General features: G+C 41.2%; 1 protein-coding gene across 20 annotated transcripts; it reads right to left on the bottom strand.

Moving 5' to 3' along the window:
- Positions 1–1,070: 1,070 nt before the first annotated feature.
- LOC127374665 (sequestosome-1-like) lies at positions 1,071–11,479 on the bottom strand. 20 transcript variants are annotated; one of them, XR_007887049.1, is made up of 5 exons: positions 11,219–11,477; positions 8,633–8,729; positions 4,660–7,345; positions 3,855–3,953; positions 1,071–2,468 (listed from the first exon to the last, which is right to left on the bottom strand). XR_007887049.1 is itself a non-coding variant. In XM_051420283.1 (3 exons), the coding sequence occupies exons 1-3, from the start codon at positions 11,382–11,384 to the stop codon at positions 7,339–7,341; spliced, it is 270 nt and encodes an 89-aa protein (XP_051276243.1). In that variant the 5' UTR covers positions 11,385–11,442; the 3' UTR covers positions 6,997–7,338. The 20 variants fall into 20 exon arrangements, 1 of the variants encoding a protein (XP_051276243.1); XR_007887050.1 differs by having other exon boundaries at positions 4,649–7,345; XR_007887047.1 differs by having other exon boundaries at positions 4,624–7,345.
- Positions 11,480–16,229: the final 4,750 nt, after the last annotated feature.

The following is a 16,229-nucleotide window of genomic DNA, read 5'->3' on the forward strand; positions in this document are numbered from 1 at the left end:
TTTTAACTCCCACATGAAGCAGACCTCTAGGACTGCCTTCTTTCATTTACGTAATATTAGAAAAATTAGACACATACTATCACAGACAGATGCAGAAAAACTAATCCATACATTTGTTACTTCAAGGCTGGATTACTGCAACTCTTTATTATCAGGTTGCCCCAATAAGTCCATTAAAACGCTCCAATTAATTCAGAACGCTGCAGCACGAGTACTGACAGGAACTAGAAAAAGAGATCACATCTCTCCTGTACTAGCTTCTCTGCACTGGCTCCCTGTAAAATGTAGAATAGAATTTAAAATCCTCCTCCTCACCTATAAAGCTCTTCATGGTCAGGCCCCTTCATATCTTAAAGAGCTCATAGTACCCTATTACCCCTCTAGAACACTACGTTCTCTGAATGCTGGGCTACTTGTGGTTCCTATAGTCTCTAAAAGTAGAACAGGAGCCAGAGCCTTCAGTTACCAAGCTCCTCTCCTGTGGAACCAGCTTCCAGTTGTGGTTCGGGAGGCAGACACCCTCACCACATTCAAGAGTAGGCTTAAGACATTCCTCTTTGATAAAGCTTATAGTTAGGGCTGGATCAGGTGAGTCCTGAACCATCCCTTAGTTATGCTGCTATAGGCCTAGACTATCGGGGGATTTCCCATGGTGCACTGAGCTCCTCTCTTCCTCTCTCTTTCTGCACTCATTCATGTCCCATTAATGCATGTTACTAACTTCACTTCTTCCCCGGAGTTCTTGTCCTTTCTTGTCTCGCAGGTTCTCATTGATCCTGGTGGAGCCTCCTGCCATGGTCCTGCTTGACTGCCATTGCTAATATCACTGATATTATTGTTATTATTATTATTATTAATATTATTATTACTACAGCTACTATTATTACTATTGTCACTGCTCATTGTCCCCCATCGTTATTGTCATTGTCGTCATCATCTTCTTCATGTTCATCATCATCAGTCACTACTATTAGTGTAGTTGTTGCTGTGCACCTGTCTGTCTATCTGTCTATCTGTCTGTCTGTCTCTGTCTCTGTCTCTGTCTCTCAATTCAATTCATTTCAATTCAGTTCAATTCAAATGGCTTTATTGGCATGACGTAACACTGTACATATTGCCAAAGCAAGCGTTTGGAATTAAAAATAATAATAATAATAATAATAATAATAATAATAATAATAATCAGAATCAGAAATACTTTAATAATCCCAGGGGGAAATTATTTTCGTTAAACAACACTCCAGATATACAAACAAAATATTATACAAACAACATATATATAAACAACATTCAGCACAAAAAATATAAATATATATATATAACTATATATATATATACAAGATCAAATGTACAGTATTAATATGCAAAAGTGCAAAAGAATAATTGTCTACGTTTTGAGTTCAGAATTACAGAGGGGGGGTGTCTGACTCTCTGAGGGAGGCGTTGTAGAGATTGATGACCACAGGCAGGAATGATTTCCTGTGGCGCTCTGTAGTGCATCTGGGTGAGAGGAGTCTTCTGCTGAAGGTGCTCCTCTGCTGGGCCAGTGTGTCCTAGAGAGGGTGAGAGACATTGTCCAAGATGGACTGAAGCCTGGACAGCATCCTCCTCTCTGCCACGGTCGTCAGGGTGTCCAGCTCCTCCCCTACGACATCACCGGCCCTCCTGATCAGTTTGTTTAGTCTGTTGTTATCAGTGACCCTCAGCCCACTGCCCCAGCATGGGACAGCGAAGAAGATCGTACTAGCCACAACAGACTCATAGAACATCCTCAGCATCCTCCGGCAGATGTTAAAGGACCTCAGCCTCCTTAGGAAAAAGAGTCGGCTTTGGCCCTTTTTGTAGACCGCCTCAGCGTTTCTAGTCCAGTCCAGCTTATTATTAAAGTACACCCCTGTAGATGGTTCAGCTCAGTCCAAGTGACAAAGTTGCCCACCACAGTCCTGTATTCACTGTCATCACCATTATCTATGCAGCCAACTATTGCTGAGTCATCAGAAAACTTCTGAAGGTGGCAGGACTCGGTGCAATAGTTGAAGTCTGAGGTGAAGAGGGTGAAGAGAAAGGGAGAGAGGACAGTCCCCTGTGGGGCCCCAGTGTTGCTGACCACCCTGTCAGACACACAGGTCTGTAGGCATACGTACTGTGGTCTGCCCGTCAGGTAATCAACAATCCAGGACACGATGGGGGCCTCCACCTGCATCACAGCCATCTTCTCACCCAGTAGAGCCGGACGGATGGTATTGAAAGCATTGGAGAAATCAAAGAACATGACTCTCACAGTGCTCGCCGGCTTATCCAGATGAGTGTAGACTCTGTTCAGCAGGTAGATGATGCTGTCCTCAGCTCCCAGGCGGGGCTGGTAGGCGAACTGCAGTTGATCGGTGAAGGGCCTGACCATAGGCCTTAGCTGCTCCAGGACGAGCCTCTCCAGGGTCTTTATAATGTGGGACGTCAGAGCCACCGGTCTATAGTAATAATAATAATAATAATAATAAAGGAAAACAATATTTACAATAAATTAATTATAATCTATACTGTTGGTAATACTCTAACTATGATTGACTCAATCACAATCACAGTCACAATCAATCAATCTCAGTCAATAAGTAATTAATTACAATCAATCAATCAATCAATCAGTTTGTGTCAACTAAAAATGTCATTAAAACAGTAGTAAAGTAACTACAGTTAAAACAAGTAGTCTGTTGTCAATATAACAGTAATAACAAATGATCAAATATAATATATAATATATATAATATTAAAATATATTAAAATAAAATAGATAGATAAAACTGTAAACGTGTGTGTATATATATATATATATATATATATATATATATATATATTAAAAAACAACAAAAAAAAACAACAACTAAACAATCAATTATTTTATACATTTACAGAGTTTCCACTGGTTGTCCTCAGTTCGTGGCATGAGGAGACATATTTTGCTGCAATAATTTGACTTTTTGGCATTTCTCCCAGTAAATAGGGGAGTTTCTGTGTGTCTGATAATAATTCTAAATCGGGGTATATTTGGGAAATATTTGCAAATTGTTTTTCTCTTAAAGTTTTGAATTTAGGGCATGAGGTTAGAAAGTGCAGCTCTGTCTCTACCTGTCCTCTGTCACACTGGGAGCAGAGTCTCTCCTCTTCTGGTAGCCAGTTCTGTCTGTGGCGACCCTTTTCTATGGCCAGGCTGTGTTCACTCAGTCTGTACACTGTCAACATTTTTCTTAGTTCAGGACATTTTATTGTGCTCAGGTAATTTGCCAGAGTGAATTCTCTTTTTAAGGTCAGATAACATTGTAATTTACTTTGTGTTTTGGTCGTTTCTTTCCAGTATTCAATATATTTTTCTTTTTGCTTGTTGATAATTTGGTTTGGTCTGATTGAGTTGGTGTTGCTGTCCTGAGGCTGTTGGGGACATGTTACTGCAGAGAGCCTCAGGACCAGCTGGCTGAGGGGACTCTTCTCTGGTTTCAGCTCCTGGTATGTTAGGGCTTTGTGATGGTATGTCTGGGGGTTAACTGATTTTAAGTGATTGTAAATTTTAATTGATCTTTTCTGTATTTTTAGTAGGAGGGGGTATTGGCCGAGCTCTGCTCTGCACAGATTATTTGGTGTTTTTCTCTACACCTGCAGGATGCTCTTACAGAACTCGCTGTGGAAAGATTCTATGATTGTTTTGTCCCATTTGTCAAATTCATTATTTAGTTTTGGTCCCCAAATTTCGCTGGCATATAGAATTATTGGTTCTAGTACAAATTGGAAAATTTCTCTCTCTCTGTCTCTCTCTCTCTCTCTCTCTCTCTCACCCCAACTGGTCGAGACAGACGACCACCCACCTAGAGCCGAAGGATCTGTCCTAGGTTTCTGCCTTTTAACAGGCAGTTTTTCCTTGCCCCTGTCTCCAAGGTCTTGCTCATGGTGGAACTGTTGGGTCTCTGTAAAATAAAATTTAATTGAACTGAATTAAATTCATAAAAATCAGTTGCTGAGGTCTCTCCAATGAAAGGATAAAGTTTTTAATGTTACAACCAGAGCTGCACGTGAGAACGATGTGAACATTGTGAACCATGTGAACGGTGTGAACGGTGTGAATGTTGTGTGTCTGATGAATATGTGAAGAATGATTCAGGCTGCAGGAGGACGACCTGCTGCCTCTGGCATTCAGCTAATGGAGATCCTCTTAAATAAATAAATAAAGTGATTCAAGCCATGTTCAACATCTTCAAACACAGACGTCAGTGAACTCATCACGGCTCACATTCTGTTTATACTGAAGTTCTCCCTCCTCTTCATCACCACTGTCTGTCTGTGTGACCTGTCTGTCTGTCTGTGTGACCTGTCTCACACTGTGGTGTTACAGAGCAGCAGACTGGTCTTTATGTTCAGTCTGTATATAATATATAATACTGTATATATAGTGATGTAATCAGATTACAGTTACTAATTACCTGTTAGGAAATGTAGTCAGTGACCAAGTATCACCATATTAAAGTAACTTGATTACTTTGTTTATTTAGGATTTGTGAATTTTAAATTTGTAATCTGCTAAATTTAACTGTAATCTGATTATGTGTTTTTTCTGTAACTGTAATGGATTACATCTACCTTTTTTGTTTCCTGATTACGTAACTGAAATACCACCTTCATCAGTTCTGGATCAATAATTCTGGGTTTTTCGGGGGATCTCAAACTCTCCGCCTTCAGTGTCTCAGTTTGGGTGATTCAGGCTGTGGTGCTTTCAGGTAGTCCCAGGAAGCTCCGACATCTGAGTGCTGACCCTCTGCTGCTGATGGGACCCAAACACAGTCTGCTAGAACATTAATTCATCACCCTGACGAGCAACAAGATACAGTTTGTCAGAAATCTGCTCCGAGACCTCGGCCGGTACCGAAGCTCTGCAACAACAAACTGCTTGAACTACCTGAACTTATACATATATTACAGCTAGCAGCTAACCGCTAACAGCTGTGTGTGACCTGGATTCTTCCTCTAACCCTCTGAGACCTTTTCCACCATAAAACCTCTGAAAGGAGGAAAAGCTGAACAAGCAGCAGACATGTTGATTCTGATGGAGGTCAAAGGTCACAGCTCAGCTGCTGTTGTGACCTCACCAGCTCCACGACCTCTGACCCCCTGCCGCCGAGACATGACGAACTGATGCCGCCTTCATTTCAGCTCGAGAGCGACGTCACATCCGTGTTGGAAATGGTAAATGGAGCTGTACTTGTATAGTTTCCTCTCTAGTGTTCGACCACTCAAAGTGCTTTTACACTACAGACACATTCACTGGTAAAGTCCATCGAACAGAAACTAACTCATTCATACACACTCACTCACATCGGGAGCAATTTGGGGTTCAGTATCTTGCTCAAGGATACTTCGTCCTGTGGCACCAGGAGCCGGGGATCGAACCCACAACCTTCCGATTAAGGAACGACCCGCTCTGCCTCTGAGCCACAGCCGCCCGGAGAACGAGTAACCGCGGGTCGTTGCGTTCTGTTTGTTTGGTAACGTTGATGGTGATTATTCACACGTTCATTATTACACAATCATATCTCACAGTTTGATATCTGAATACTCCGTTCTGATTACCGTTACCGTTACCGTGGTTACTGCTCTGCTTTCTGCTCAAGACTCGGCACTGTTGTCACAAAGTAACTAATGAGGCTCATTAACTCATAATGAGACTGTAGCAACAGTGTACAGTGCTGTGGGTACGAACTCTTCATCAGTGTTCACTGTGAGACGAGTTCGTTAATACGACCTCTTCATCAGTGTTCACTGTGAGACGAGTTCGTTAATACGACCTCTTCATCAGTGTTCACTGTGACACGAGTTCGTTAATACGACCTCTTCATCAGTGTTCACTGTGACACGAGTTCGTTAATACGACCTCTTCATCAGTGTTCACTGTGACAGGAGTTCGTTAATACGACCTCTTCATCAGTGTTCACTGTGACACGAGTTCGTTAAGAGCGGCTTTATGACATCACATCTGCAAGTTTGGCTCCATGGTCCAGAATGTCTGTTAGCATTAGCATCAGTCTGTTAGCATTAGCATCAGTCTGTTAGCAGTAGCATCAGTCTGTTAGCATTAGCATAAGTCTGTTAGCATTAGCATCAGTCTGTTAGCATTAGCATCAGTCTGTTAGCAGTAGCATCAGTCTGTTAGCATTAGCATCAGTCTGTTAACAGTAGCATCAGTCTGTTAGCATCAGTCTGTTAGCATTAGCATAAGTCTGTTAGCATTAGCATCAGTCTGTTAGCAGTAGCATCAGTCTGTTAGCATCAGTCTGTTAGCAGTAGCATCAGTCTGTTAGCATTAGCATCAGTCTGTTGGCAGTAGCATCAGTCTGTAAGCATTAACCTCAGTCTGTTAGCATTAGCATCAGTCTGTTAGCAGTAGCATCAGTCTGTTAGCATCAGTCTGTTAGCATTAGCATAAGTCTGTTAGCATTAGCATCAGTCTGTTAGCAGTAGCATCAGTCTGTTAGCAGTAGCATCAGTCTGTTGGCAGTAGCATCAGTCTGTAAGCATTAACCTCAGTCTGTTAGCATTAGCATCAGTCTGTTAACAGTAGCATCAGTCTGTTAGCATCAGTCTGTTAGCATTAGCATAAGTCTGTTAGCATTAGCATCAGTCTGTTAACAGTAGCATCAGTCTGTTAGCATCAGTCTGTTAGCATTAGCATAAGTCTGTTAGCATTAGCATCAGTCTGTTAGCAGTAGCATCAGTCTGTTGGCAGTAGCATCAGTCTGTAAGCATTAACCTCAGTCTGTTAGCATTAGCATCAGTCTGTTAGCAGTAGCATCAGTCTGTTAGCATCAGTCTGTTAGCATTAGCATAAGTCTGTTAGCATTAGCATCAGTCTGTTAGCAGTAGCATCAGTCTGTTAGCATTAGCATCAGTCTGTTAGCATTATAATAACAGTGTAACACAGAACATACACCCCCCCCAACAATGAACAATAAAACATACTGAAAAAATAAAAGCTGTGCAGCTTTATTGTTATTTTTCAAAATAAAAGTTTAAAACAAGATTGAGGCCTGAAGAACACTAATCTGTTGTTTCCATGGAAACCAGTGAAGTGTGTGTATGTGTGTGTGTGTGTGTATGTGTGTATGTGTGTGTGTGTGTGTGTGTGTGTGTGTGTGTGTGTGTGAGTGTGTGAGTGAGTTAGTGTGTGTGTGTGTGTGTGTGTGTGTATGTCTGTGTGTGTGTGTGTGTGTGTGTGTGTGTGTGTAACACAGGGCGGCTTTGTGTTCAGGTTTCCAGCAGATGTTCTCAGAGGTCAAAGGTCATCAGAAAGTCCTGCGTTGTTCAGGAACTGTTGTGAAGGGGTTAGAACAAACGCACACACACACACACACACACACACACACACACACACACACACACACACACACACAGAGTTCAGTTTCAGTGTGCACAGCGCCCTCTGCTGGTGACAGAAATGCACCAGACTCGGCTTAATGAATAATAATTGTTAGTATTGAGTTGTTGTTGTTGTTGTTGTTGTTGGTGTTGTTACTTTGCTTTATTTAGATTATTATGATTATTATTATTATTATTAGTAGTAGTAGTTTTTACAGAATTGGAGGCTCATTTTTTTTATTGTAGGAGGACCAGCATGCACCTGGGTGGGCTGATGGTTTTACTTTGTTCTTTAGATTGCTTGCTGTTTGCTTGTTTGTTTATTTGCTTGCTGTTTGTTAAATAAACACAGTTTACATGGACAGTGTGATACATTGTAGTGCAGCAGTGACCTGTTTGAGTGTGAGGCCCCTCCAGGATTCACATAATTATTACATGAACACTTATAGTGACAAACACACAAATACTGTGAATGTCTGATCTGGTGTCTGCATACAGTCTCGTTCGGCTGTGGTTCAGAGGCGTAGCGGGTCGTTCCTTAATCAGAAGGTTGTGGGTTCGATCCCCAGCTCCTGGTGCCACATGTCGAAGTATCCTTGAGCAAGATACTGAAGTCCAAATTGCTCCCGATGCCGTGCATCGGTGTGTGAATGTGTATGAATGTTAGTTTCTGAGTGAAAGGGTGAATGTGGCGCGTAGTGTAAAAGTGCTTTGAGTGGTCAGAAGACTAGAAATACAAGCTGTACAGGTTCATTTACCATTCTGTCTCAGCTACACAGGATAAGGTATTACTGTGCTAATTAAAAGGGTTAGGGTTAATGGTTAAACCTCAATGACCCATCCAGGTTTACTGTAACAAGGTAGATGTAGTCAGGAAGAAGACAATATAATACAAACACATAATTGGTTGTCATCTTAAGACATAAAACTTACTTACATATTAAATAAGCACATAACTGCTGTTCTGCATAAAACACAGTAAAATGGACAGTGAGGTAGTGAGTAGTTACTGCAGTTAGCCTCTGGGGGGCAGTATAACCCAACACAACAACAACAGACACATTACAAACCAACATTTGGAACATGAGCATAGAGCGAGAACCCAGGTCGACCCACAACCCGGGCAGGCGTGTGGAGTCGGTCTGAGTAACTGTTCACTGTAACAGCCCTAATACTGTATCTGACTGTAAAATAAAAGCAGGTCTCAGTGATGAAGACGAGGTTCAGGTTGTGTTTGTACCTTTTGATGAAGACGCGGAAGGTGTTGTCCTTTATGTATTTCAGAGCTGTGGCCAGTTCATCATCAGAGGAAAACGCCACCATGTCTCCATCTTCATCTGAAACACACACTCATCATCATCATCATCAAAGACCAAATATCAATCAAAGATGGACGGAATAAAGTAGAGCCGCTCACAGCAGGTGTCCGTCAGCACACCTGAGCTCATATAACAGTGACAGCACAGCATGCACGTGAGTGTAAGCTCATAATGTTAGATACAGTAAATACAGTAGATACAGTAGATACAGTAGATAGAGTACATGCAGTAGATAGAGTACATGCAGTAGATACAGTAGATACAGTAGATACAGTACATGCAGTAGATACAGTAGATAGAGTACATGCAGTAGATACAGTACATGCAGTAGATGCAGTAGATACAGTAGATAGAGTACATGCAGTAGATACAGTACATGCAGTAGATGCAGTAGATACAGTAGATGCAGTAGATACAGTACATGCAGTAGATAGAGTAGATACAGTACATGCAGTAGATACAGTAGATAGAGTACATGCAGTAGATACAGTAGATACAGTAGATACAGTAGATGCAGTAGATACAGTAGATACAGTAGATACAGTAGATAGAGTACATGCAGTAGATGCAGTAGATACAGTAGATACAGTAGATGCAGTAGATACAGTAGATACAGTAGATGCAGTAGATGCAGTAGATACAGTAGATACAGTACATGCAGTAGATGCAGTAGATACAGTAGATAGCAGTAGATACAGTAGATACAGTAGATGCAGTAGATACAGTAGATAGAGTACATGCAGTAGATACAGTAGATGCAGTAGATACAGTAGATACAGTACATGCAGTAGATGCAGTACATGCAGTAGATGCAGTAGATACAGTAGATACAGTAGATACAGTAGATGCAGTAGATAGTAGAAATTCACAGTAATACATGCAGTAGATACAGTAGATACAGTACATGCAGTAGATACAGTAGATACAGTAGATAGAGTACATGCAGTAGATGCAGTACATGCAGTAGATGCAGTAGATACAGTAGATACAGTAGATACAGTAGATGCAGTAGATAGAGTACATGCAGTAGATACAGTAGATAGAGTACATGCAGTAGATACAGTAGATAGAGTACATGCAGTAGATACAGTAGATACAGTAGATAGAGTACATGCAGTAGATACAGTAGATAGAGTACATGCAGTAGATACAGTAGATACAGTAGATGCAGTAGATACAGTAGATAGAGTACATGCAGTAGATACAGTAGATACAGTAGATACAGTAGATGCAGTAGATACAGTAGATAGAGTACATGCAGTAGATACAGTAGATACAGTAGATGCAGTAGATACAGTAGATACAGCAGATAAAAGAGGCGCAGATATAAAGCTCACAGAGGTTGAAACAGCAGAGGTCACACAGACCAACAATGAACTAGGGATCATTTTAGGGAAGCTTCCTTTAGCGTCTTAATAGCGCCACCTATGGTCTGTTATTTTAAATCAGTGCAACAAAAAGGAAAAAGAAAACTAGCTACACTTTGTAATCCGTGTATCTTTTGTTCTTTTCATATTCAATTGAGATTCCAAAATCGGAAAATGAAAAAACGGTTTGTTATTTCCTTATTCATTTATGAATCTGATACCAAAAAACAAATAACGGTTCATTTTTTGTACTTTGGATTTATTGCTCAGATCAAACATAGGAAATGAAATAACGGGCCACGGATCGATTTTGATTTTGATATTTAATGTTTTCGTTTTGTGTGAACCGGAAGTTATTGTCTTCTTCGTGTGTTGCAGTTTCGCAAAGCCTGAAAAAAGTCAATCATACAGTGATTGTACTCTGTATTTAAGGACTTATTTGAAACTATAAGGACTTATTAAGGACTTATTTGAAACTGGCAAGACACATGTAGAGATTTCTACTAGGCTGCAGCAGGTGGAGATCCAGTGATGTTCTGACAGTCAGCCTCTGCTGATACACGGACCTTGGATTCTTTTTATTTAATCTGTTATTTATTTAATTTTAATTAAATGAGACTTGAGCATTTATTATCTATAATCCCAATAACCTATAAAGTGAAATATGACTGAGTTGTACTTTGTGTTCGATTTGACTGCACCCTTTGCTGTCAGCCCTTAAGTTTCATTTTCTATGAAATCCTAAACTGACTTTCACTGTAACTGAAAGAACAGGTTTCCACTCGACCACCGCCCTGTACCAACCTACTGCAGACATTATAAAGTATATTATAAAGCAGTGATATATTATAAAGCAGTGGTATATTATAAAGCAGTGATATATTATAAAGCAGTTATATATTATAGAGCAGTGGTATATTATAAGGCAGTGGTATATTATAAAGCAGCGATATATTATAAAGCAGTGGTATATTATAAGGCAGTGGTATGAGTTTCGATTCCCCGTTTACAGGATGAACTGATGAACTAACGGTGATGAACTGATGAACTAACTGATTAATCCTGTCCTCAACAAGTGGAAACAAAGATCTGAGCTCATCTGCTGTGGCAGTTATTGAATGTTTAATAAATCATATTTACCTTTGTAGAAGAGCTTTAAAATTCCTTTCAGATTAAACAGCTTTGTGATCATGGTGTTAACAGATTCCAAGTTGCGGTGGTAATATGCCGGAGAGAGATCAAACCTCCGGACCTCCATCACTGAGCCGTCTTTCCCCAACAGGTGAACCTTCACCGGCACCGACATCCTGCTCCGGGTCCCGGTACTAACTTCACACCGACAATCTAATTGATAAACTTTCTTCTCGTCCTGCCTTCATCTGGAGCCACCCTCCTCTGCTCTGATTGGCCAGTAGCCTGCTCTTCTCTCTCCAGGCCTCTTGTGATTGGATGCTGTGACCTGAACTACTATCAGTGATAGTAACCTTAAATACTGTATGGAAGAGCATTAGGGCCAAAAAAAAGAGTTTAAAAGGGGAAAAGAATTCTGAATTTATATCAAAATCTAATTTTCTTCCTGTAAAACAAAATGTGACACATTCTTATGTAAGCACACAACTTTATTATCACTGTACAGACACACAACTTTATTATCACTGTACAGACACACAACTTTATTATCACTGTACAGACACAACTTTATTAACACTGTACAAACACACAACTTTATTATCACTGTACAGACACACAACTTTATTATCACTGTACAGACACACAACTTTATTATCACTGTACAGACACACAACTTTATTATCACTGTACAGACACAACTTTATTATCACTGTACAGACACACAACTTTATTATCACTGTACAGACACACAACTTTATTATCACTGTACAGACACACAACTTTATTATCACTGTACAGACACAGAACAATGAGGAGTGTTGATCAGTCAGTGATGGAAGTGTGTGTACCTGCTGCATTAAAGGAACAAGAAACAACCCAGGGTCACTCACCCTCCTTCAGCAGTGATAAGGTTTCTCTAACAGGAGGATACTCTCCCTCCTACAGAGGACACAGAGACACTGAGGAACCAGAACCAGTACTGAACCACCAGAACCCTAAACCAAGACAAAGAGGTTCAGTGAATGTGGTGTTGAAGGTGTCGAGGTGGATCACTGTGTCAGAGGAGACTCTGTAGAAGGACAGAGTGCCAGCAGGACAGTCCACATAGACTGCTACTCTGTTAGAGACAGAGGAGGAGGAGAAGGAGGATGTGATGCTGTTATTGTGAAAACAAGGTAACCACCATCAGAGAAGCTCAGTTTCCAGGACTGATTATCCTCTCCAAAAGCACATCTTCCTCCACTGCCACTGATCGGAGGGAGATCTGCTGGAGTGGAGTTATTTATTATTAGGTATTCCCCTCCCCCTTCCCTCTTAGGGCCTGTCTTTCCCCTGATGGTCCCCTGCTCTTTCCCCTTGGTCTGGCTAGCTTTAGTGTTTATTATGAACTCTGTGTTGACTGTTAACTAAAAGTATCCCTATTAAGACTTCTATGTGTTGTGCTGTGTACTTTTGGATGCTAAGCCACACCTGGTGGGTTGTTCCTGGTCTATTCTGGTGACACACTAGCCAGTTGGTACCTTCCCCACCACATGGTGGAACATAATGGGAAGCCCTCTGTAGTCACTGCCAACCGGCACCCTATTCTATAAGTCCCAAGCTGTAGGAGCCGATAAGACCAATCTATTAATAGAAGGTGTTCAGTCAGTATGACCCTCTTGGGTTTCTTGTACCCTACACTACAAAAGCAAAGGTTCTGGTACAACACCTGGGACAACCCAGCTCTACCAGATCACCTACTGCACTCTAGGAAGGAGTGGGAGGTTGAGGTGTTTCATCTGCCAAGTGTTCATCAGGTAACTTCAATCATTTCTTCATCGAAGCCATCAACCTGTCTGTTAGACCCGATCCCAACTAGGCTGCTTAAAGAAGTTGTTCCCTTAATTGGCACTTCTTTACTGGATATGATTAATCTTTCTTTATTATCAGGATATGTACCACAGTCCTTTAAAGTAGCTGTAATTAAACCCCTTCTTAAAAAGTCTACTCTTGACCCAGGGGTTTTAGCCAACTATAGACCGATTTCTAACCTCCCGTTCCTCTCTAAGATTCTGGAGAAAGTAGTCGCCAAAGAGTTGTGTGACTTTCTACATAACAATAGTTTATTTGAGGATTTTCAGTCAGGATTTAGAGTTCATCATAGCACAGAGACAGCTCTGGTTAAAGTTAATAATGACCTTCTGACTGCTTCTGACAATGGACTTGTCTCTGTACTTGTATTATTAGATCTTAGTGCTGCATTTGACACCATTGACCATGATATTCTTTTACAGAGACTTGAGCATCAAATTGGCATTAAAGGAACTGCCCTAACCTGGTTTAAGTCATACTTATCAGATCGTTCTCAGTTTGTACATGTTAACGATGAATCCTCCATAAATACTAAAGTTAGTCATGGAGTTCCACAAGGTTCTGTACTTGGACCAATACTATTTACTTTATATATTCTCCCTTTAGGCAACATTATTAGGAATCACTCCATTAACTTTCACTGTTATGCAGATGATACGCAGTTATATCTATCAATCAAACCCAATGAAATTAATCAATTACCTAAATTACAAACATGTCTTAAGGACATAAAATCCTGGATGACCTGCAATTTTCTGATGTTAAACTCAGAAAAAAACGAAATTCTTGTTCTTGGCCCCAAAAACCTTAGAGACTCATTGTCTAAAGATATAGTCACTCTAGATGGCATTAACTTGGCCTCTAGCACCACTGTCAGGAATCTTGGAGTTATCTTTGATCAGGATTTGTCATTTAACTCCCACATAAAGCAGACCTCTAGGACTGCCTTCTTTCATTTACGTAATATTAGAAAAATTAGACACATACTATCACAGACAGATGCAGAAAAACTAATCCATGCATTTGTTACTTCAAGGCTGGATTACTGCAACTCTTTATTATCAGGTTGCCCCAATAAGTCCATTAAAACGCTCCAATTAATTCAGAACGCTGCAGCACGAGTACTGACAGGAACTAGAAAAAGAGATCACATCTCTCCTGTACTAGCTACTCTGCATTGGCTCCCTATAAAATGTAGAATTGAATTTAAAATACTCCTCCTCACCTATAAAGCTCTTCATGGTCAGGCCCCTTCATATCTTAAAGAGCTCATAGTACCCTATTACCCCACTAGAACACTACGTTCTCTGAATGCTGGGCTACTTGTGGTTCCTATAGTCTCTAAAAGTAGAACAGGAGCCAGAGCCTTCAGTTACCAAGCTCCTCTCCTGTGGAACCAGCTTCCAGTTGTGGTTCGGGAGGCAGACACCCTCACCACATTCAAGAGTAGGCTTAAGACATTCCTCTTTGATAAAGCTTATAGTTAGGGCTGGATCAGGTGAGTCCTGAACCATCCCTTAGTTATGCTGCTATAGGCCTAGACTATCGGGGGATTTCCCATGGTGCACTGAGCTACTCTCTTCCTCTCTCTTTCTGCACTCATTCATGTCCCTTTAATGCATGTTACTAACTCCACTTCTTCCCCGGAGTTCTTGTGCTTTCTCGTCTCGCAGGTTCTCATGGATCCTGGTGGAGCCTCCTGCCATGGTCCTGCTTGACTGCCATTGCCAATACTGTTGTTGCTGTGCACCTGTCTGTCTGTCTGTCGCTCTCTCTCTCTCTCTCTCTCTCTCTCTCTCTCTCTCTCTCTCTCTCTCACCCCAACTGGTCGAGACAGACGACCACCCACCTAGAGCCGGAGGATCTGTCCTAGGTTTCTGCCTTTTAACAGGCAGTTTTTCCTTGCCCTTGTCGCCAAGTGCTTGCTCATGGTGGTACTGTTGGGTCTCTGTAATTAATGTTAAAGAGTTCGGTCTAGACCTGCTCTATTTGAAAAGTGTCCTGAGATAACTTCTGTTATGAATTGGCGCTATACAAATAAAATTGAATTGAAATTGAATTGAATTGAAAGTGTAACCTTGCCAAGATGCTATACCAATCCTGAGTTTGATGCCCCTACTGGCAGACAAAGGGCTCTGTGGCGTTCCTCACTGCACGGTCAAAGAAGCAGCAATCCATCCCAAGCGTGGAGCTGTGTGGCAAGTAGGACTCATGCCGCTTCAAGGTGTTCATGGGCACAAGAATTGTAGAGATTCGGGACCTCAAGGGTGATGACACCTGGCATTATCCTCCACAACCCAGAGCAGCCTCCGGTCATCATCAATACATTTCTGACTAAACACAACAACAACAACACGAACAAAGAAAAACTTTGACAAATGCAGAATTTGTCCATGAGGGTAAATCAGAATTCAAACAGTCATCAGCTGATCAAAGTGATCGAATCTGACCTGAGAGTTTCCAGTGTGGAGTGTGGAAGTAGAAAGCAGTTTCACTCCTGAATCATGCAGGTTGCTGTTACTCAGGTCCAGCTATCTCAGACTCAAGGACTGCCAGAGAACTGAGGACAGAGCTTCACAGCTTTTTCTGAGAGGTTGCAGACACTCAGAGAGACAATGGGGGTAAATGTTATAAATGAGGAGTATGATCTAGACCTGCTATGAAAACAGTCCTGAGATAACTTCTGTCATGATTTAGCGATATACAAATAAAACTGAATTAAACTGAAATGAAAAAGTTTCCAAGTTTAAAGAAGTCTTCTTGTCTGATTGTTGGTTCTGGTCTGTCTGGTTTCCTGGATGCTGTTTTAATCTGTCTGACCTCATGTTCATCATTGACCTCTGACTCTTTAGTTATTCTGGGTAACCTGAACTCAGAACCTTCTGGATCTTCTTCAGCTCATTCTTCACAAAAGTGACAATGTTGTCCTCCAGCAGCTGGAACAGAATATTATATGAATGATTCAATCAAAGTCAAATCATGGAAGCAAACATCAGATCCATGTTGGACAGACTGACAATCCACTGGTCTAAAAAGTGCAGCATGGAGATTATTGTGAACACAATAGATGTAAAAGTAGGTGTTGTCCATATACAGACCATAAAAATGGAGTCCAGGTGTGTTTGATGCTGCTGGGCAGACTGACCACTGGGAACCTCTGAGCTCTCCT

The sequence above is a fragment of the Dicentrarchus labrax genome, unplaced genomic scaffold (assembly GCF_905237075.1).
Source record: "Dicentrarchus labrax unplaced genomic scaffold, dlabrax2021, whole genome shotgun sequence".
Classification (NCBI taxonomy): domain Eukaryota; kingdom Metazoa; phylum Chordata; class Actinopteri; family Moronidae; genus Dicentrarchus; species Dicentrarchus labrax.

Coding starts and splice junctions, on each gene's coding strand:
- LOC127374665 (XM_051420283.1), bottom strand. CDS start 11,384: ATGTCGGTGCCGGTGAAGGTTCACCTGTTGGGGAAAGACGGCTCAGTG. Junction 8,730..11,218: donor TTTAAAGCTCTTCTACAAAG/GTAAATATGATT, acceptor TGTGTGTTTCAG/ATGAAGATGGAGACATGGTG.